The sequence below is a fragment of the Nannobrachium achirus genome (assembly GCF_963921795.1).
Source record: "Nannobrachium achirus genome assembly, chromosome: 24".
Lineage (NCBI taxonomy): Eukaryota > Metazoa > Chordata > Actinopteri > Myctophiformes > Myctophidae > Nannobrachium > Nannobrachium achirus.
Genome location: NC_137831.1, coordinates 4,740,967 through 4,762,194, shown reverse-complemented (window position 1 = coordinate 4,762,194; position 21,228 = coordinate 4,740,967). Strand labels below are relative to the sequence as shown.

The following is a 21,228-nucleotide window of genomic DNA, read 5'->3' as shown; positions in this document are numbered from 1 at the left end:
CTAACGACAAAGTATTGAACAAGGCTTATTCCAGTTAGTGGTTAAACCGCCTCTAACAGTTACCAGCCGTAGAGGATGTGTGATCATTCAGGTCAGTTTGGTGCTTTACTGACAGACAGAGGTGATGTAACTGTGGCTTTCAGATCATCTGCACCAGTGTTGTTTTTGACAGCAAATTTTGATATAGTTTTAGTCATGGTCTTTTGAATAAAATGTCATTTTGTTTTAGTCATAATTTAGTCACCTGAAAAGTTTTAGTTTTAGTAAAACTTTAGTCGACTAAATATCATAAGATTTTATGGTGACTAAATCTACAGTTGATTTAGTCAACTGAAATGTATTTTGGCGGGCCTTGATGGCATCGTAATGACTGATTTTACACTTGACTGCGTGCTGAAAATAGCCGATCTACAAGCTCACAACGCTGTGTGCTTGTAGATCGGTTATTCTCAGCAGGCAACAGCTGAGAGCAACCAAACATAAAATGACTCTCTTCTCCACTAGTCCCTCTCTAACATTTTAGTCTAGTTTTTATTTTGTTGACGAAATTGTGAATATATTTAGTCTTAGTTTAAGTCATCACAGCTTAGTTTTTATTTACTTTTCGTCAGTGGAAAAAAAAACGCAGTCGACAAACATTTTTCGTCATAGTTTTAGTCGACGAAATCTACACTGATCTGCACAAGAAGAGCGGTGGTTTATGTGGTGAATGAGGGCCGATTCATACTCCACTTTTAGAGTAGGGCTGTTCAATTTGGCCTGAAAATAAAATCCTCGATTTTTTGGGGTAAAAAGAATTAATTGTTTCAAAGATTTTGTTTTAATTTAAAAAAAATGCAGTCAAATATGATTTAGTTTTTTGTCAGACTCTGTATTATTATATTGCAGAACCTTGTGGTGTCTTATAGGAGGACCGGGTTGTGGACCTTTTGCCCCGTGCAGGGCTCTAATGAGTGAGATCCATACCAGAATAATCCTAATTAAAGTGAAATGGTGAGAGCGAAGGCCTCACCTTCCTCTCTCTGCTATCTGGCCCTCTTTGACAACCAGGATCTGGTCTGCTCCGATGATGGTGGACAACCTGCACAACACAACAGTTTACAGTTTAGGCATTTAGCAGACGCTTTTAATCCAAAGCGACTTACAATAAGCAGATACAACATCACAATGATGAACAGGATAACATGTCAATACATCAACAGCAATATAACAAATGCAAATGGATATCTATCTAGAAAACTAAATAATCAGTCAAGAAAAGGTTCTAAAAGCCTAAAAACAAATGCTGACTAGCTTCATGTATGGTCATTGAGTGTTTCAGTAGTGCTAAGGGTTTAGGTGGAGTCTGAAAAGGTGAGTCTTCAGTCCACAACAACCACATCACACTGCATTATCTGGACCAGGGGTTCCCAAACTCTTTTGTCTCAGGGCACACCATGAATATTTGTTTTAATCCGAGGCACCCCTACATTATAATTTTCACTCCCAGCACCTTATATTTATAGCATATTGTCGTTGTCGGTTGGAAACCTTATGTCCGAAACCGTTTGTTTTGTATTTATCTATACAATGTACTAAACCAGTGAAAACAACAGATCTACAAGCACACAACGCCTCGCGGTGCGAGGTGTAGATCGGCTGTTTTCACTAGTTTTGTGCGACAGTCTTGAATGATGAAGCAGGTCTTTGCTTTACCAAAAGACATACACATTTGAAACTTGGAGATACGAGGTTTCTGCCCGACAGTGACGATATTTTAGTGATTATGTTGCGAGGAAAACGTTGAGATAACAGCCATTTTGGTTAGACCTGACTGAAAATAACTTTGTACTTCAAGTTTAAAATTATACTAAATATTTTTCCAAGTGTTCCAAATATTATCAAATGATCTCGCAGCACCCCTGGACTGCCATCACGGCACCCCAGGGTGCTCCGTCACCCACTTTGAAAACCCCTGATCTGGACAACCACATCACACTGCATTATCTGACCAGAGAGAAGAAAAATGAAATAAAAATGCAAACAAACAATAAGCACAAATGACACATCTCTCTTTGGCCAAATTGTCAAATATTATGTAAGAAAGAGGCAAACATGGTAAAAATTGCAGATCTACAAGCTCACAGCGCCTCACAGTGCGAGGCGTTGTGTGCTTGTAGTTCAGCTTTTTTCCACGATATTTGTCAGTGGAACCGAGTCAAACTAAATGAAATGCTTACATTTCCATGTGCTTGACATTTTGGGTCTCACCAATTACAAGCTCACGTTGTCTCGTCAATGCGATGCGTTGTGAGCTTGCAGATCAGCTATTTCGGCATGCAACACACGTCATACGACGAAGTATAGTCAGGCTTTATGTGGGAGACGACGTAACGAGGAGGAGACTCAGCGCTTCATGTAAAGAGAAGCACACAGCACCGCTCAGGTGCAGGCCGAACAGGACGACGAGCGCCGTTCACGGACGTCAGAATTAACACGTTCGACAATAACGTTCATCAAGCAGAAAAAAAGAGCGTTCAGTTCGCGTTCACCCAAAATATGAACGTGTTCATGAACGATCGTTCATTGAACGCGCACAACACTGCCTTGCTCTTACCTGTGAGCAACGACCACTGTGGTGCGGTTGGCACAGACCTTGGCCAGAGAAGCCTGGATGTTGCGTTCCGTCTGCGTGTCCAGCGCCGACGTGGCCTGTTAGCGGTAAAGCACAAATGTGTGTTGAGACCTGACCACGTATACGGCCCTACGAACTAAGCCACAGTGCAGTAACTACAAACTAAAAATAATTCTGATAAATGGGTTTGTGATATTAGACTCATTCTTAGGGGTGTAACGATACATTTTAATAGCGATTCGATACATATCACAATACATGGTTGACGATACAATACATGGACGATATTGGTTCATTCATGGCGATATGATACGATTCGATTCAATGATTTAAAATCGATATAGTAACTATTTAGCAAAGCAATTAAATATGTGTGTATAGTGCAGGTTTTTAAGGGAAACATGTATTATTATGGATATAATTAAAGTTGTACTATGTAACTTTTTTTATAAAACAAATCTTAAAATTCTCCTAACTATTAAATCACAAAAGTTTTAGAAGATCCGCGCCGTGAATTTCAGCCTGTAAAGCCTTCTCTGTATGTAAACTGAGATCCTTGCCGTGGACCGGATCTCGCGCCAAAATTGCGTCATCACACTACCGGCCAATCAGAGCGAGGGTTATACAACTGCCGGCCAATCACAGCGCATCTTGAAGTGGGGTCGCTATGGCAGCCATATTTGTTGTCGCCCGTTTGTACCATCCCTTCTCTAGGTAATTTCGCCTACCAGGCAGGGTGAAGGAGTCCGTATCTCTGGAATTACTGAACGCACAGGAACAAGGGACCCCTTAAAAGATAGATCTCAGCGAGGTGGAGGCAGACGCGGGGGTCTGAAGGTACGAAAAACGTCCGAAAGACGCGGACGCGACCGCGGTTTGCTATAGGGCTAATGACCACTAGTTGGGCATCTTACACAGTATGGCTTTAAGTAAACACAGTGATTATCTGCCAAATACATGGACATTGTATATTGACAAACCTGCACCTTGACATGAACCCAGAGATTACACACATTTATCGATAGATCAGTGTAGCTATATGGAAAGGAAAAGAAATTAAACCCCTCCTTTTAATTTTTTCTTCTTAAAAATGCTAAATACATGCACAAGTAGGTAGTATCGATACAATCGATTCTTTGCACTGCCGATTCGATACGATACAAAATAAAACGATACGATACGATTCAATTTTAGCTGTTTTCATTTCGATATACTTCGAAGTTAAAAACGATATTTCGATACAGTTACTATATCGTTACACCCTTACTCATTCTGTATCTGTTGCTGAGGTAATTGTTTATCCCCCCCAAATCACAAAGGCTAATTTGACCTACAGGAAAAAAAGACCCCCCAAAAAATCTTCTTTAAGTAGCATGTGAGGGTCCTAACTAGTGGTTTTTCATGATCCTGAATCCATTGCAAGCATTTGTTTTGCATGGCTAAAATTGGACCCCACAAAACTCTGAAAAGTGATGACTCACTTTTCATCACACACCCATAGTGTTGTTGGTCAGTTTTTAGCCCAAGGAATGTTTTTTCATGCAAAACAAATGCTTGCAATGGATTCAGAATCATGAAAAACCCTTACCCCTGGGTTGACCCCTCACATGCTACTTAAAGACATTTTTTTTGGGGGGGGGGAGGGTTCCTGTATAGTAAGTGAATGGGTAGGTGCAACAAATCATTAAAATGAACGATTTGAGGAGGATGATCTTACCTCGTCCAACAGGATGATCTGTGGGGCTTTCAGGATGGTCCTGGCGATGGCCACCCTCTGCTTCTCCCCTCCACTCAGCTTCAGACCTCTCTCCCCCACCTGGGTGTCATAGCCTGTTCAGAGAGACAACAGTAACACACACCTGGGTGTCATAGCCTGTACAGAGAGACAACATTAACACACACCTGGGTGTCATAGCCTGTACAGAGATAGATAGATAGATAGATAAATACTTTATTGATCCCGAAGGAAATTCACTCAGAGACAACATTAACACACACCTGGGTGTCATAGCCTGTACAGAGAGACAACAGTAACACACACATGCTTGGTTGGTTCTGATTCTGCACAGAGAGTAGGACGATTCTGATTGGGAGCTGTGTCAGCTTAAAACCTTCCCATCAAACACATCTACATTTCTTTTCCCCCTGCATTTATATCCCATGATTTTGTAACCCATTTCTCACACAGTGCCAGTTGCCTAAGCCGTAATCCTGGGCTCTGCTCTCTCTCTGCCAACCTGGGGAGAGCCCCGAACTGAGCTCATGCTTCATTCAGTGCCAGCCGGCCAGGGGGAGGCAGTATAGAGACCAGGATTACTGCATGTTTTTGTGAGGGTATCTACCCTAGGAGACATGGGGAGAACATGCAAACTCCACACAGAAAGGCCCTTTTTCCAACCACAAAACACATCTACATTTTAATTGAACTTGGTGGAAACACTAAGATTACATGTAAGGTGCACGTTTGGTGTGTGGTCAGTGCTGCTCCGTTCATTAACACCTATACTGTAGTGATGCTTTCTGTTTTCATACATGCACACTATGCAAAAGTTAATCAGGAGACAGCTTGATAAAAATCTAATCTAATAGGGGGTGATCGAGCCTTCTCTGTGGCTGCCCCTAAAAGCTCTAGAATGAACTCCTCCTCACTATCAAACTGGCACCCCCACTCTCTGTTTTTAACTCATTTTGTGCTGCTGAAATCAACGGGTTAACATGTCCAGAGTGCCCCCCCCCCCCCCCCCCCCCCGGCCCCATTAACGGCCGTTGTCTTATTTTGAAGGCCAGAAGTCCATAGCGTAAACACTTCCGGTCTGACGTCATCGCGTCATTCACAGGAAGCGATCGTCATCCACGTGGAGTTGTGTAATGGCGGACCGGAGCTTTTAAACATGTGTAACATAAGCGAGCATCTGCCTCCATCTTCGCTTCTAAAGTGTAGTTTTGAGATAATGGACATTAAAGATGAGATCCCCCGTCTGCCTCAATGTTATGGGATTACTATTTTGTGCTCGTGGATCCGTGATGAGGATAAATCAGCGACGGAGGTACTCGGTAGGATACCTGCCGTTACAGTAATATATTACTTTTCACGAGTATACTCGTGATCGGCACCATGTACTTTTCGAGTATTTTTCACAAGTATTCTCGGGATCGGCGCAAAATGAGTTAAAACATGTCTTAAAACACATTTTATTCACAAGCTTTTAATCCAGAGTGAGTCTTAACTTATGTTGAGTTTTTGAGTTTCTATTTTATGCCTATGTGTGTTTTTTATGTTTATCTTTGTTTTTATTTCTGATTTCGAATTCTATTTCTGGTTTGCTGTGATTCTTGGTCCTTATTGTTGTCTCTAGGACACTTTCTGTAAAGCACTTTGGTCAACTCTGTTGTTTTTAAACGTGCTCTATGAATAAAGTTGGATTGGATTGGATCTGTCATGCTTATAATGCTGGGGATTTGAGGACAGCATGTATTGTGCAGGGCTTCCTACAACATACATACTCAGTTCCACCAGTAAGTGGCAGTATGTAGCTATGAGTAGGCTATTAAATATGAGAACTGGTACTTTGTACGGTCTGTGTACTCTGTGTTTGAGCATAGCTCGTCTACTCAACCAGTGCAGTTCAACCAGTGCAGTAAAGGAGGTTAGGCCATCTTCAGATAAAAGAGCAGTTCATTTCAGATGGTCTAGTCCACTGGCTTCAACAAATGTAACCATTTTCCAGCACGTCAGCAACAAGGAGAGAGAGATGCTACCTACCACACACAGATAGACTGGATATAAATATTTAAATCAATCAGTTTGGTAGTGTTTGACACCCCTGTTCAAAGACAACATGTAGTCCGATAAATATAAGGCAGAGGTTGGACAAAATTGTATTATTTAGTTTTTCAACTGATTCTGACAGGAAATTAGGTCTACTAGCCAGGATAAAACAATCGACTTTCTATACAGGAGGAAAATACCCAGAAAAAAAGATCTGCTTTAAGTAGGATGTGAGGGGTCTAACTAGGGATTTGTCATGATGCTGAATCCATTGCAAGCATTTGTTTTGCACAAAAAACATTCATTGACACCAGAAAACGCCAACAAAAGGTGATGACTCATCACTTTTCGTCACTAAACCATCGTTTTCTGGGGCTATTTGTAGCCCAAGGAATGTTTTTTGTGCAAAACAAATGCTTGCAATGGATTCAGCATCATGACAAACCCCTAGTTAGACCCCTCACATCCTACTTAAAGCAGATATTTTTTCTGGGTATTTTCCTCCTGTATAGAAAGTAGATGGGAGCCCAACTTGATTTGGCCACTGTGGGTATTTGCAGTGAGCAGATCAGGGTAGATTTTTTTCCTGGCTAGTAGACCTCATTTCCTGTCAGAATCAGTTGAAAAACTAAATAATACAATTTTGTCCAACCTGAGTGTATTATTTTTCCTAGATTTACTAGGCTAATGGTCTTGCATAGCCAGACAACTAGTCAACACATCTCCAAATGTTATATAGAGTCTCTTCCTGAATGTTATATAGAGTCTGGAACTACACCTCCTGAATGCTATATAGAGTCTGGAACTACCAGGGCTCGAGACTAACGGCATCCCTACGTCCCAGGGACTTAAATATATGTGTTCGGGACGCAAATGAATCTCCCCTGGGACGCATTCGGGACGTAGAGGATTTTTTTGAGCCAACTCGCAGCATGAGACTCACAGAAAATGAATAGGCTATGATGTAAACAGAATGTTTAAGAAGTTACCACAGGCAGTGCTGATCATCCTTTTCAGGTACTTAGTTGCTAAAATGCTGCGCAATTTGAAGAGATTAACTAGCAGAATGAGGCAGAGAACAGACTGTCTGGGTTACAACTAGTGGAAAATAGCCGATCTACAAGCTGTGGCTGAGAGATAAATCTTAGCATCCCCGCCCCCTGCTTCGCCTCATAAAGAGTAACGTTATATGATTTGGATTGTGATTATTAATGAAAATGTAAAACGGAACACTGTGAACGCACCAAGCACAGACACATAGCCTACGTTTAGTGAGCAGCACGCGCAGTTGTTTGGATATTGGAGTAGGACACATTGTAATTAAATCAACGGTTTGTTTAACTTTTGTCATCTCTATAAACCTATAGCCTATATTCCCAATTACAAGACGTTATGTGAATATGTTCGTCTAATCGTCTAATCAACTTCATCATCACAACCAGCCGTGAGCCGTGCAAGCTGGCATTCATTTTACAAAGTTCCCGTGCCGTGTGACAGCTTATTTTCTCCAGTCCAGTAGTGTCTCTAAAACTCTCAAAAACAACCGGTCCACTCATAATAAATAACTCCATTTCGGCAGCAGCTGCACGCGTCTGCACTCTCCACTCGATGAAGCGTGGATGGCACTGGTTATACTTCTTTCAGTACGACGGTGTTGTGCGGTGCGGTGAGCATATAGACGATCTAAAAGCCCTCAAAGCCCTGATGATGCGCGTAGTTGTAGGGTCGTACGGACAAAGTACAAACCCAGTTTTACCGTAATTCCTCCAACAGTCGTGCATGATTGGTTCTTTAGTTTACCGTATATGACAATCACACCAGCAAACTGGCTGAGGTAAGATTTTTAGAAGCCACAAATGACAGTATAAAAATAGAAAGGATTGTCAAGCCAATTTCACCAGCAGCAACAAAAACCACAACAACAACAATATAACAACAATAACAATAATAATAAATATTATTATAATAGTAATACTAATAGGCCTGCAATAATTTATTATTATTTTTATTATTTTTTGGGACGGATTACATTCATTTGGGGACGGTTCAATTTGTATTTTGGGACGGTCCTGGGACGTAGGTGAAAAAAGTTAGTCTGGAGCCCTGGGAACTACACCTCCTGAATGTTATATAGAGTCTGGAACTACACCTCCTGAATGTTATATAGAGTCTGGAACTACACCTCCTGAATGTTATATAGAGTCTGGAACTACACCTCCTGAATGTTATATAGAGTCTGCAACTACACCTCATTCCCTTTCCGTTCAAAAAATATATCTTAATATCTTTAATAAAAAATAAATTCCATTTCTGCTAAGCAGCAAGCTATGCTTAGATAATTTATATTTATATTCAGATAAATTAGCGCGACTGTAAAGCCGACCCGGCCCTACCTTCAGGGAAGGCCAGGATCTTGTCGTGGATGTCGGCGGCGATGGCGGCCTGCTCCACCTCCTGGTCGGAGGCGGCGATGCGGCCGTAGCGGATGTTGTCACGGATGTTGTCGTTGAATAGCACCTGAAACACACACACACACATACCAAACTTTATGCAGATGTACACTTAAATATGGGGTGTCATGACTCTAAAACATGATTATCAGCTATTATGATTATACTAGGAGGATGCTCTTTTATGCTCTCCTTGCTCTTTTGTCTTTTGAACTCCCAAAAACCTTTATGTCATTATTATTATTATTACTACTACTACTATCTTTTTTGTTTTATTTTCCACTTGTTCTGCTGTTATTATACTGTATAGGCCAAACCAAAATAAGTTTTACTCTTACGTACCGTGTCCTGGGGGACCACGCCGATGTGGGAGCGAAGAGACGTCTGCTTCACCTGAACAACAACAACAATAATAATAGCATGACACAATGACACAAATTACAGATGCAGTGGACAGCCATGTAAAGGCTCAAACTTGCTTAAACACACATAGATAGATAGATACCTTTATTATCCCAAGGGGGGAAATCAGTTGCCCAGAGGCAGCACAGCAGTATATGGTTAATTACAAAGTTACAGAGAAGTACGAAAAAGATAAATAGAAAAAAACAAGAACAGAGTACAGAGTACAGTAAGTACAGTAAGAGCAAGGTACAACAGGAAAGGGAACGAATAATATATGAAAAAGATAAATAGAAAAAAACAAGAACAGAGTACAGAGTACAGTAAGTACAGTAAGAGCAAGGTACAACAGGAAAGGGAACGAATAATATATATACATAAAGTGTCCTAAAGCACAACTATCAATATAATACAGTGCCCAAATCAAGGTGACCATAACGTCAATGCTAGTTCGTGCAACAAGTATCTCTACATCATGTCAAACACAAGCAGAAATACTCAAAAAACTACTACTAACACAACCTAATAGTGTGTCCAAAGGTCAGAGCGATAAAAACAACTAGCAAAAGAAAAAAACAAGAAAGGGTGATGCTGCAACACATAAGCCCTAATTATTTCCATCCGTCTTCCATCCCCTCCTAGATAAACCTTTTTTGCTGCTCTACTCCTCCCACAGTTGTGGTGGTGTGCACTTGGGCCACATGTCAAACCGACTGGCTTCATCGGGAATCGATGCCTTGCATTTTGCTAAGAGATACGTTATATAGTTTAACCCATTTAGACCTGAACACATTATGACGCAATATTTTATTCTTTAACTATTGAAAAATAGCAGATATACAAGCTCACAGCGCGGCACCGAGTGCCGTGCTGCGAGCTTGTAGATCTGCTATTTTTGAAAAAGTCTTGAAAATGTGTGCAAATCTTTGAATAGATGTATTTTCAAAGCGAACGTTTGTAACTCAAATTTTGCTTCTGGGTGGTCCCTGGAACTAGATATTTTGAAATGGGGGTCCGTGGCCAGATAAATATCATTTTGGGGGTCCTTCACATGAAAAGGTTTGAGAACCACTGACATAGTAGTCTCTCAAGAACAGACTAACTGAGCTCCAGTTAAGTGAAAAGGACCTTTTCTTTGACGATGGCTGGGCCAGATTGCTGACATAGAAACATAGGTTTTTTCCAAAAACCTTAGAAGGATTCAAAAGACACTTATAGAATCGGGTCAAAAAATCTAATTTTCACGATTTTTCAAAAATAGCAGATCTACAAGCTCGCAGCGCGGCACTCGGTGCCGCGCTGTGAGCTTGTATATCTGCTATTTTTCAATAGTTAAAGCATAAAATATTGCGTCATAATGTGTCTAAATGGGTTAATTTGTATAAATGTATTTGTATTTGTGAATTAATGTTCTCCGTTGACTAAAAAATTAACATTTCCCAAATATGGAGATGACTGACATCATAGATGTCTGACATCATAGACCACACGAGACGCTAGTCACATGAAGTGTGACTCGCGTCACGGCAACCACACTTACAGTTTGCAATTGCATCTTTCTAGTTGTGGGCTCGCCTGAGAGGCGAGAACACTGTGTTATCTTCATTATTTATATAGTGAGTTCCGTCGCAGACAGTACAAAGGCAGGGCCCTTAGCCAATGAGGTGCAATTGAGGTGTGGAAAAACATGTGGGAGTGGTGTTAGCTGGGGTATTGGTTGAGCTTCACATGACAGTTGGCACGCTGTAGAATATAGTACACGAGCGAGCCTACACTGTTTCGTAGGAACAGTGTTTCTAGTTTATACTTTGTCGTAGAACAAATAGCGATAAAAGCTCACAGCGCGCCACACGTGTTGTGAGCTATCACTGCCAACTCCCACCGTTGGTTTGGGGGAGAGCGTAGTCAACCACGACTCCTCCAGAATGGGAATTGTTCTAAATGTGTGTGGTACCAGATCATGGTTGCTCTTGCAACAGTATAGCGAGCCAGGCGGTTCACCTTGGATATGTCCTGGCCATCGATGCGGATGCAGCCTCCCTGGACGTCATAGAAACGGAAGATCAGACGAATGATGGTGCTCTTTCCTGAGCCCGACTGTCCCACCTATGGGAGATTAACACACAACAACACGGCCATCAATGTCTATACCCAGACTGTCCCACCTATTACTGTAGGTAAATATTAAAGGAGTAGTTATGTCGCATTACTAAGACAAAAAAATTGATTATGGTAAATTTACCCCCATCGATTCCAGATGGGAATCAATGGGGGTAAATGTATTGTAATCAAAATATTGCCTTAGGAATGCGACAACAAATATGATTGAACTCAAGTATCCATGGCGTGAGTAATCAATAGAAAAAAAGCCTTAAAATCATGGTTTATTGTGTCCTCAATCCTACAATAGGATTTGGGTGCAAAATCTGCAAAGTTGCCAGCTAAAAATGTAATGATATCAATCAATGCCCCACTTTCCACCCTGGCTGAACTCAGTTACATCATCTTATCTTAGTGTGTCCAGAGACGTACCAGAGCTACAGTCTGTCCCGTTACATGATCTTATCTTATCTTAGTGTGACCAGAGACATACCAGAGCTACCGTCTGTCCAGTTACATGATCTTATCTTATCTTAGTGTGACCAGAGACGTACCAGAGCTAACGTCTGTCCAGTTACATGATCTTATCTTATCTTAGTGTGTCCAGAGACGTACCAGAGCTAACGTCTGTCCAGTTACATGATCTTATCTTATCTTAGTGTGACCAGAGACGTACCAGAGCTACCGTCTGTCCAGTTACATGATCTTATCTTATCTTAGTGTGACCAGAGACGTACCAGAGCTACCGTCTGTCCAGTTACATGATCTTATCTTATCTTAGTGTGTCCAGAGACGTACCAGAGCTACCGTCTGTCCAGTTACATGATCTTATCTTATCTTAGTGTGTCCAGAGACGTACCAGAGCTAACGTCTGTCCCGGATGCACCGTGAAAGACACGTCCTTCAGAATCTCCTTCCTAAAAAACACAAAAACAAAGAGGATTAGGAGTCTTGGCAAAAGAATAATCTAAATCAGGGTTTCCTAAAGTGGGTGCAGTGATGCCAGTCCATGGTACCTCTGAATAATCTGATTAATCAATATCACTTCACTATGCTTAGTAAAACAGACCTGATTTGCACTGTACTTGATGAGTTTCTTTTTCCAACTCTCTTCACCAAAAATAGGCAATCTACAAGCTCACAACTCACATTTCGAGCTTGTAGATTGAATATTTTTGGTGAATGTTCCCCCCAGAATAGGGATGCAGGGGTAAGTATAAAGTCATACTTCTCTGTGACATAGCCTACCGTATCTAAGGTGGAAAGATGTGCATATTTACGTCGCATAATACTGTATGATGTATGATTTTAAAACATAACCGTGTAATTCAAGGGTGCTGTGGATGAGTATATCAGGGGTCTTCAACATTTTCCAGCACAAGGACCCCTAGCCGAGAGAGATGAAGCAGGGACAGCCACTACATATTGTATAACATTGTGTCGCAGATTAAACTGTTTCATAGATTTCATAGATAATCTTCATAGACTAGTTTGCCAGCACTGTCATCAGTGTCGTTTTGGAATCATGTTAATGTGTATTTTCAGACATTTAACCACTTCAGCCCTCAATACTTAGTAAGCTTGACCTTTCTCGCTGTACTTGGTTTGCTCTTTTTCTTTTCCTTTTTACACCAAACCACTTGGCCAAAATAGCCGATATACAAGCTCACAACGCCTCGCAGAGTGAGGCATTGTGAGCTTGTAGATCATCTTTTTATGGCTGAAGAAAGGGGTAGAGTTCCAGTGGTTAATGTAAAATAAAAGACCCTATCACACAAAGATTTGGCGGCCCCCCTGTAGTAACTCTGAGGACCCCCTGTTGAAGACCTCTGCTGTATACTGTATATAAGCAAAGAGAAATGATCATCTAAATACTGAATAATATAAGTAAAGAGAAATGATAACTTAAATACTGTATAATGTAAGCAAATAGAGATGATCATCTAAATACTGTATAATGTAAGCAAAGAGAAATGATCATCTAAATACTGTATAATGTAAGCAAAGAGAAATGTTGATCATTGCAGATGACACAACAACTCACCCACTGGTGTAGCTGAAGAAGACATTCTCAAATTCCACTTTTCCCAGTTTGTAGAGAAGGTTGCCTGCGTTTACGTCATCTCTCACCTGCAGAGGATAGCAAACAATAATACATGTTGAAAAATTATCATATAGTTTCAAAAACCATAAAAAAGAAAATAGTGGAAATAACATATCTACAAGCTCACAACGTATCGCGATGCAACGTGTTGCGAGCTTGTAGATTGGCTGTTACTACTATTAAAGTATAAAGTTATTAAATGTAATTTCTTTGTAAATGTATGTTATTTATCATATGTGCCCTGTGCAAGTTCAAATTCTAAAAGCCAGAAACATGTCATTTACATTTTCATTCATATGCTGTAGTGATCAACAACAGAAACACAATTAAATTGTTCATCGCAGTTATTTGAGTGACAACTCATCGCCGGGTGAAAATGGAGACTCACCTCTTCGTCCTCCTCAAACAGTTTGAACATGCTCTCCATGTCAATGAAGGAGTTCTGGATCATCCTGAGGAGAGAAGAACCACATGAAAGCAAAGCAGCAGAAATAATTGTACTACTAATTGTACTAATAATTGTAATACTTTAGATATTGTCGTTATTTCTATACTAGGCAGGCAGTCAGTCATATCAAGTTCTCCTCAAAACTTCGGTTCCTTTCTACTCCTACATACTTAGACAGAAAATGAAAATAAAAACATCAATGTGTTCAGCTTACAGTGGCGAAGTGTGCTATTACTTTTTACAGCAATCGGCCAAATGGTGGCGCTGTAGGAAGCCTTCGAAAGTGCAAACTTTGAACAGGTAGAGCTCATGCTCTGTTATACGTACAGCCATGAAACCTGTATACACGTATGCGTCTCCTCATGACGAACAACTTTTACCCTCTGACTTTTGACCTCTGACCTTTAGGTCTCCCACAATTTGGAATTATATGAAAAACAGTAAAAATCTATCTCCTCCTGGGATTTTCGCGTTACGCGTACAAAACTTTTTTCACATGAACTTTGGACCAATACGGTCAAATTGATCCACCAGATTTATTTTAAAGTGAAACATTATTTTTTAATAATTCACTGTATATTGCACTTTTATGCAAATTATTCTTTTGCCTCTAAATCATACAGACAAAGTCACACGTTCATGGCATTTGGCAAAGATGTAGAGGGTTAGTCAAAATATCACTGAAACAAATCTTATTCCAATTGGCCAAAGGGGGGCGCTATACGAAGCGTTTGAAAATTCAAACTTCAAACGGGCATAAGTCATGACTTGTTTCGTTTGAAGACATGCAACTTGTTACACGCGTGCTTTGACTCAAGCGGAAGACATCTGTGTCGTTGTTAAGTAAGCTCCGCCCTTCGATTTTCCGCCATTTTGAGCAGTTTGTAAAACGCGTAAACCCGCTTTAATTCTGGATTTTTCGCGTTACGTGCACAAAACCTTTTTTACATGAACTTTGGACCAAAATCTAAAGATCTGTCAGATCGGATTTTTTTTAAATTGAAACATGCTTTTTTTAATAATTCAATGAATATTGCAGTTTTATGCAAATTATTCTTCTGCCTCTAAATCATACATGCAAAGTAACATGTTCATGGCATTTTCTAAGATGTAGAGTGTTAGTCCAAATATCACTAAAACCAATCTTACTCCAATTGGCCAAAGGGGGGCGCTATATCATTTTGAGCAGTTTGTGAAACGCTTAAACCCGTTTTTTTGCAATTTGCATGAAACATTCTACACACAATCTAAGGACCTTTATCTAATATGCTTATGAAGTGCACACACACAAAATAATAATAATAATAATAAATATAGCTGCAAGCAGCGATAAAGTGGCCAAAGCCAAAAACACCTCAAATCATGAACACAGCCTGCAATGTGCGTGAAATCTTGCAAGCACATTCCCAATAGGTCAAGGAGCAGATACCACCCTTCTCACATTGGCCTGTAATAGCGCCACCAACTTTTGCACATCACATTTTTGGAACAAAATGGACCAATCTTTGACGTCAGTAACGTCAAAGAGAGCATTGACATTTTGTACTTTTATAGCCATTGTTTTCTGGCTTGAAGCGAGCCCACAATTGTTTCGAAGGAACAATATTTTCTAGTTAAACAAGCTTTCTACCAGCTTAAAGCATGTTCAGCTTTTTACTTACTACTTAACTTTATCTCTGTGGTTCTGAAATATTTTCATGTCAAGGAAATGATCAGAATAAGTTTATCCAACAATACATAATTTGGGGGGTGGCATGCAGGTCCCCAGTCCAAATATGATTATTTAAGGGGGGGTTCTGAAACAGTGTTGATTTCGTGGACTAAAACTATGACGAAAAATATTCGTCGGCTGCATTTTTTTCACTGACAAAAACTAAATAAAAACTAAGCTGTGATGACTAAAACTAAGACTAAATATATTGACAATTTTGTCAACAAAATAAAAACTAGACTAAAATGTTAGGGAGGGACTATAGTGGAGAAGAGAGTCATTTTATGTTTGGCTCACAACGCTGCGACGCGTTGTGAGCTTGTAGATCTGCTGTTTTCAGCACACAACCAAGTGTAAAATCAGTCATTATGATGCCATCAGGGCCTGCCAAAATACATTTCAGTTGAGTAAATCAACTGTACATTCAGTTGCCTAAAATCTTATGATATTTAGTCGACTAAAATTTGACTAAAACTAATACTTTTCAGGTGACTAAATTATGACTAAAACAAAATAAAATGTTATTCAAAAGACTATGACTAAAACTAAATCAAAATTTGCTGTCAAAAACAACAGTGTTCTGAAAGGTTTGGGAAGCCTTGGTGTGCATGATCTCACCTGTAGTAGGTTAGGTTAAAACAACACTGTTCTGAAAGGTTTGGGAACCCACGGTGTGCATGATCTCACCTGTAGTAGGTTAGGTTAAACAACACTGTTCTGACAGGTTTGGGAAGCCTTGGTGTGCATGATCTCACCTGTAGTAGGTTAGGTTAAAACAACACTGTTCTGAAAGGTTTGGGAAGCCTTGGTGTGCATGATCTCACCTGTAGTAGGTTAGGTTAAAACAACACTGTTCTGAAAGGTTTGGGAACCCACAGTGTTTATGATCTCACCTGTAGTAAGTTAAGAGACAGTGTTTATGATCTCACCTGTAGTAGGTTCCAAACCAGTTGAGGGGCGTGTACAGCTGGATGATGTACGTCCCGAACAGGACAAAGTCTCCCACCTACAGAACAACAGCTTTCTCTCATCATTTATGTAGAAAAAACACATTTCAATCAGATGTTACTTCCTAATAATATATACGTTACATTGTTTTTGAGGTACCAGTGAGATCGGGACGGGAGCGCTTGTTTTGTAGTTCACCTTATGGGCAGTCCCCGGAAAGGAGGCACCGCTTGCTCAACCTCGCGCCCCAAAACGAATGCTCCTGGTCTCAATCTCACTGAATCTCTAAAACACTGTGACATATATGTTTTCTTTTAAAGTAGCCCTTTATTGATAAGTCGGCCCCATTCTCTCTCGTCATGCTGTTAATGTTTAGCTAATGTGACTCTGAACAAGAATCCAGATTGTGGGAAGCAGTAATTTGATCTGGTCTGCAGATTACACAGATTATGAAGGGACTGTGACCTCAGATCTACAGTATAACATAATGGATTATGAGTCCAAAAAGAATAATCTAAATACTGTATAATAAGCAAAAGATAAATAAATGATGAGTGATCCTTGTGATCAAAACAAAACCACACACACCTGTTTGGTTTCTTTTAGCCCTTATCTCTAGTGAGAGGTGTAGCCTAACAGGCAGACAAGATCCATTGTGGATTCAAAGATAAGGACCAATCGATCGGAAAAACACGCCCTGTTGTTGCTAAAACCACAATATAAAATCAACATAAGCATACGGTAGGGACGTGTACCCACCAGGAGTTCATAAAGAAAGTGTAACGTATCAAAAACAAACACATGTTCAGTACCTTAAACCTTCCTTCAGTGACAAAGTAAGCACAGAGCAGAGAGCCAGCCAGCAGTCCAGAACCGATGACCAGGTTCTGGGTTTGGTTGAGGAAGGCCAGGGAGGCTTGGGTTTTCCATTCTGACTTCTACAACACAACACAACAACAAACATCTGTGAGAAAGAGAGGAAAGCGGGTGCTCAAACTGGAGATAAAAGAATAACGTCTTTAAAAGTATGTGGCGCTTCTAAAATCTCATGTTTGTATACCTAATACTGTGATGTCATGTTTGTGTACAGTACCTGGTACTGTGATGTCATGTTTGTGTACAGTACCTGGTACTTGAGGATAGCGTCCTCAAAGCGGCTGACCTCATAGCTCTCTGCATTGTAGTACTTCACCTGTTGAGGAACGCACGCACGCACGCACGCACGCACGCACGCACGCACACACACACACACACACACACACACACACACACACACACACACACACACACACACACACACACACACACACACACACACACACACACACACACACACACACACACACACACACACACACACACACACACACACACACACACACACACACACACACACACACACACACACACACACACACACACACACACACACACACACACACACACACACACACACACACACACACACACACACACTGGGATACTAGTGTTCAAGTCACCAGCCTTTCCACCATGGAGGAAAAGCCTGGTTTTCATTCTAAAACTGATAACCATCTGGTTTAGAAAAAAGGTAGGAAAAAGATGTGTGTTCCGTCTGGTGTCACATTGTTCTTCCCTCACATACTAGTCACGCTATGAGTTAGATAAAAGATGGATATATGGAAACAAAACGATTATACCAAACTAAACACATTTTAAACAGTGGGGTTTAAGTTATTTCAGCTCCAGACTGGATCAGAAAAGTATAAGTATAATTGGCTGTGAGTCAAATAGCTAAAATAGCAGACCTACAAGCTCACAACACATCACAACGCGACACATTGTGAGTTATTTTTTTTACCGTCTCAAAGTTCAACAGGGAGTCCACAGCCTTGGACTTGGCGTTGTTGTCCTGGATGTTCATGTCTCGTCTGTACTTGGTTCTCCATTCAGTGATGATGATGGTCAGTGCTGGAGGACACGCACACGCACACACGCACACACACACACACACACACACACACACACACACACACACACACACACACACACACGCACACACACACACACACACACACACACACACACACACACACACACACACAAATTGCATTAACCCATTCAGAACGGGTACACATTATTGTGTATCATTATTTTATGCTTTAACTATTGAAAAATAGCAGATATACAAGCTCACACACAGCGCGGCCACGCTGTGAGCTTGTAGATCTGCTATTTTTGAAAAATCGTGAAAATTAAAATTTTGACCCGATTCAATAAGTGTCTTTTGAATCCTTCTAAGATTTTTTGAAAAACCTATGTTTCTATGTCAGCAATCTGGCCAGCCATCGTCAAAGAAAAGGTCCTTTTCACTTAAATGGAGCTCAGTTGAAGGGGTTAAGATCTGAGTCATGTAGCCAGCTTCAGCAGAGGGTCAACAACCTTGCACACTGAGTCCAATGCAATTTATTATTGGTCAATCACACTTTTTTGTTTTATTAAAATCAAGATTTTAATGAACACATATTCATCAGAATGTTAACTAAACCTCCTAAACTCCAGTGACATGTATACAAAGTGACATGCAATGGAAGCGGTGTTTTCCTAATTTAATTTGTTCAATGTATGTGAATAAATTGGGATGGTTTGGATATGCACGCTAAAACGCTAAAACCTGAAAGTAAACTGCATCATTGCAAGGAATACATAAATAAATCTCATGTCCAAAACGGATTCAAATTCAAACGTATCAAAATTAGCAGATCCACAAGCTCGAAACGTGTCTCTTCGCGTCACGTTTCAAGCTTGTAGATCCGCTACTTTTGATGCTTTTGTGTGACGCTGCAGTATGATCAATTAGGGACGTTAATTTATTTTAAAAAACACACACAAAAAGTTAGGATATGGAGATAAGAGGTTTGAGCCTGACTGCGAAGACACATAAGAGCCTGTAGAATAAAGGGAGACTCACTGAGATAGAGGGCCATGCAGACGAACACGATGAGGCCGAACCAGGCGTTGAAGTAAGTGATGAAGTAGATGATGGAGATGACGATGTCTGCGATGGTGGGGAAGATGCTGAACACGATGTAGCTGCAGAGACAAGAGAACAAGCAGATACTGAACACGATGTAGCTGCAGAGACAAGAGAACAAGCACGTCAGTTATACCAGGAAATAATAATACATGTTCTTTATTTAAACCCCTTGAAATTACAAAATACAATACAATACAATAAACAAAGCAAAAAAAAAAAACATTAATACAATCACACATACTGTACAACAGCTCTCCCAGGCCTAGCTACTGTTAAACCAAACTACTGTACATAGAGACAGTGAATGTACAAAGCTACATGCACTACGTTGTTTTATCTCTAGTAGGATTAGAAGCAAGAGCAGGTTGAAGAGAAGTAAAAGCAGAATTCTTTAAAAGATAGTTGTTAATCAAATCATAGGCCCAAATATAAAATTGTCTCCACTTTCTCAAGTGGTGACCCATAGAAAAAATGTCATCGACCGATTATTGGTTAACACACAATACTAAACATTAGTACAGTATTCTTCTCATTCTTATTTGGTTATTGTGCATTTCACTTCATTGTTGGCTGTGATCCAACAACAACCAAGCATAATCTTCTGCATGCCTGCAATTCACATGACACACGTGGGACAGATTGTATGATTGTAGATCTACTATTTTCGGCTAAAATGACAGCCTAACGGGGGGCACGGTGGCATAGTGGTTAGCGCTTCGCCTCACAGCTAGAAGGTCCTGGGTTTGATTCCCGCTGGGGGACGCTGTGGGCGCTGGCGGCGTGTTCCTCCTCCGCGTCATCAGCGCCCACACCCTAGGTGGGGTTGGCGATAGGGCCTTTCTGTGTGGAGTTTGCATGTTCTCCCCGTGTCTCCTAGGGTTGATACCCTCACAAAAACATGCACGTAATCCTGGTCTCAATAATGCCTCCCCCTGGCCAGCCGGGGCGCCTGATGGAGGGGAAAGGAACTGGTTGGAATAACGTGTTCCTTCCACGCGCTACGTCCAAACCAGGGAAATCTCCACTGTCAGGTGAAAAGAAGCAACTTGGACTCCTCATGCATAGAAGGAAGCATGAGGTCAGTCCGTTGTCTCCCCAGGCGCGGCAGAGGGAGAGCAGAGCCCAGGATTACATAGGCAATTAGCACTGGGTGAAAAATGGGTTACAAAAATTGTGGGATAAAAATTAAGAAAAAAATAAATAAAATGACAGCCTATTTTCACTGAAGGTTCACAGATAATGACATGGACGCTAGAGTTCAGGCTGTTAATGGAACAGGTTCTGATTTTAAAAAGACATTACAAACAGCCTACCTGAGCAGACCGTCAAACTATCTTTCTGCCAAAGCTTTAGTATCTGTTCCCTGCCATCAAAATACCTTCCTTACCTTTGAGATACATAATATTCATCTATTATTTCCATCCTCTGTGTATTTCCCCCCCCCCAAAAAACAGGCGGTCGCAGACCTCAATTACAAAGATAGAGCCAGTGGAGTGTGCCCCGTTTTCACCCAAAATCAACACTGGCGGAGAGAAAAGTAGATCCAGGGCCACGAGAACGAAACCTAAAGGAAATCAATCCGCGTGTGTGTTTGCGTGGCACAACACTTCAGGCACAGGTACTGTGGTTGCTGTGGCAACTGCAGACACCCACCCCTCCCCCCAGT

The 21,228-nt window shown here is 40.9% G+C and overlaps 1 protein-coding gene across 1 annotated transcript in view; it reads right to left on the bottom strand.

Annotated features, from left to right (window-relative positions):
* LOC308280571 (ATP-binding cassette sub-family B member 6-like) overlaps positions 1-21,228 on the bottom strand; it is a 42,365-nt gene that overhangs the window by 5,116 nt on the left and 16,021 nt on the right. Inside the window, exons 8-21 of the mRNA XM_080720896.1 lie at positions 19,497-19,618; positions 18,387-18,496; positions 17,673-17,738; positions 17,359-17,484; positions 16,528-16,604; positions 13,828-13,891; positions 13,380-13,465; positions 12,195-12,252; positions 11,237-11,341; positions 9,176-9,226; positions 8,777-8,900; positions 4,332-4,444; positions 2,597-2,691; positions 1,013-1,081 (exon numbers count right to left, since the gene is read on the bottom strand). Coding sequence (XP_080577022.1) covers positions 1,013-1,081; positions 2,597-2,691; positions 4,332-4,444; positions 8,777-8,900; positions 9,176-9,226; positions 11,237-11,341; positions 12,195-12,252; positions 13,380-13,465; positions 13,828-13,891; positions 16,528-16,604; positions 17,359-17,484; positions 17,673-17,738; positions 18,387-18,496; positions 19,497-19,618 — 1,266 coding nt within the window. The remainder of the gene's footprint in view (positions 1-1,012; positions 1,082-2,596; positions 2,692-4,331; positions 4,445-8,776; positions 8,901-9,175; positions 9,227-11,236; positions 11,342-12,194; positions 12,253-13,379; positions 13,466-13,827; positions 13,892-16,527; positions 16,605-17,358; positions 17,485-17,672; positions 17,739-18,386; positions 18,497-19,496; positions 19,619-21,228) is intronic.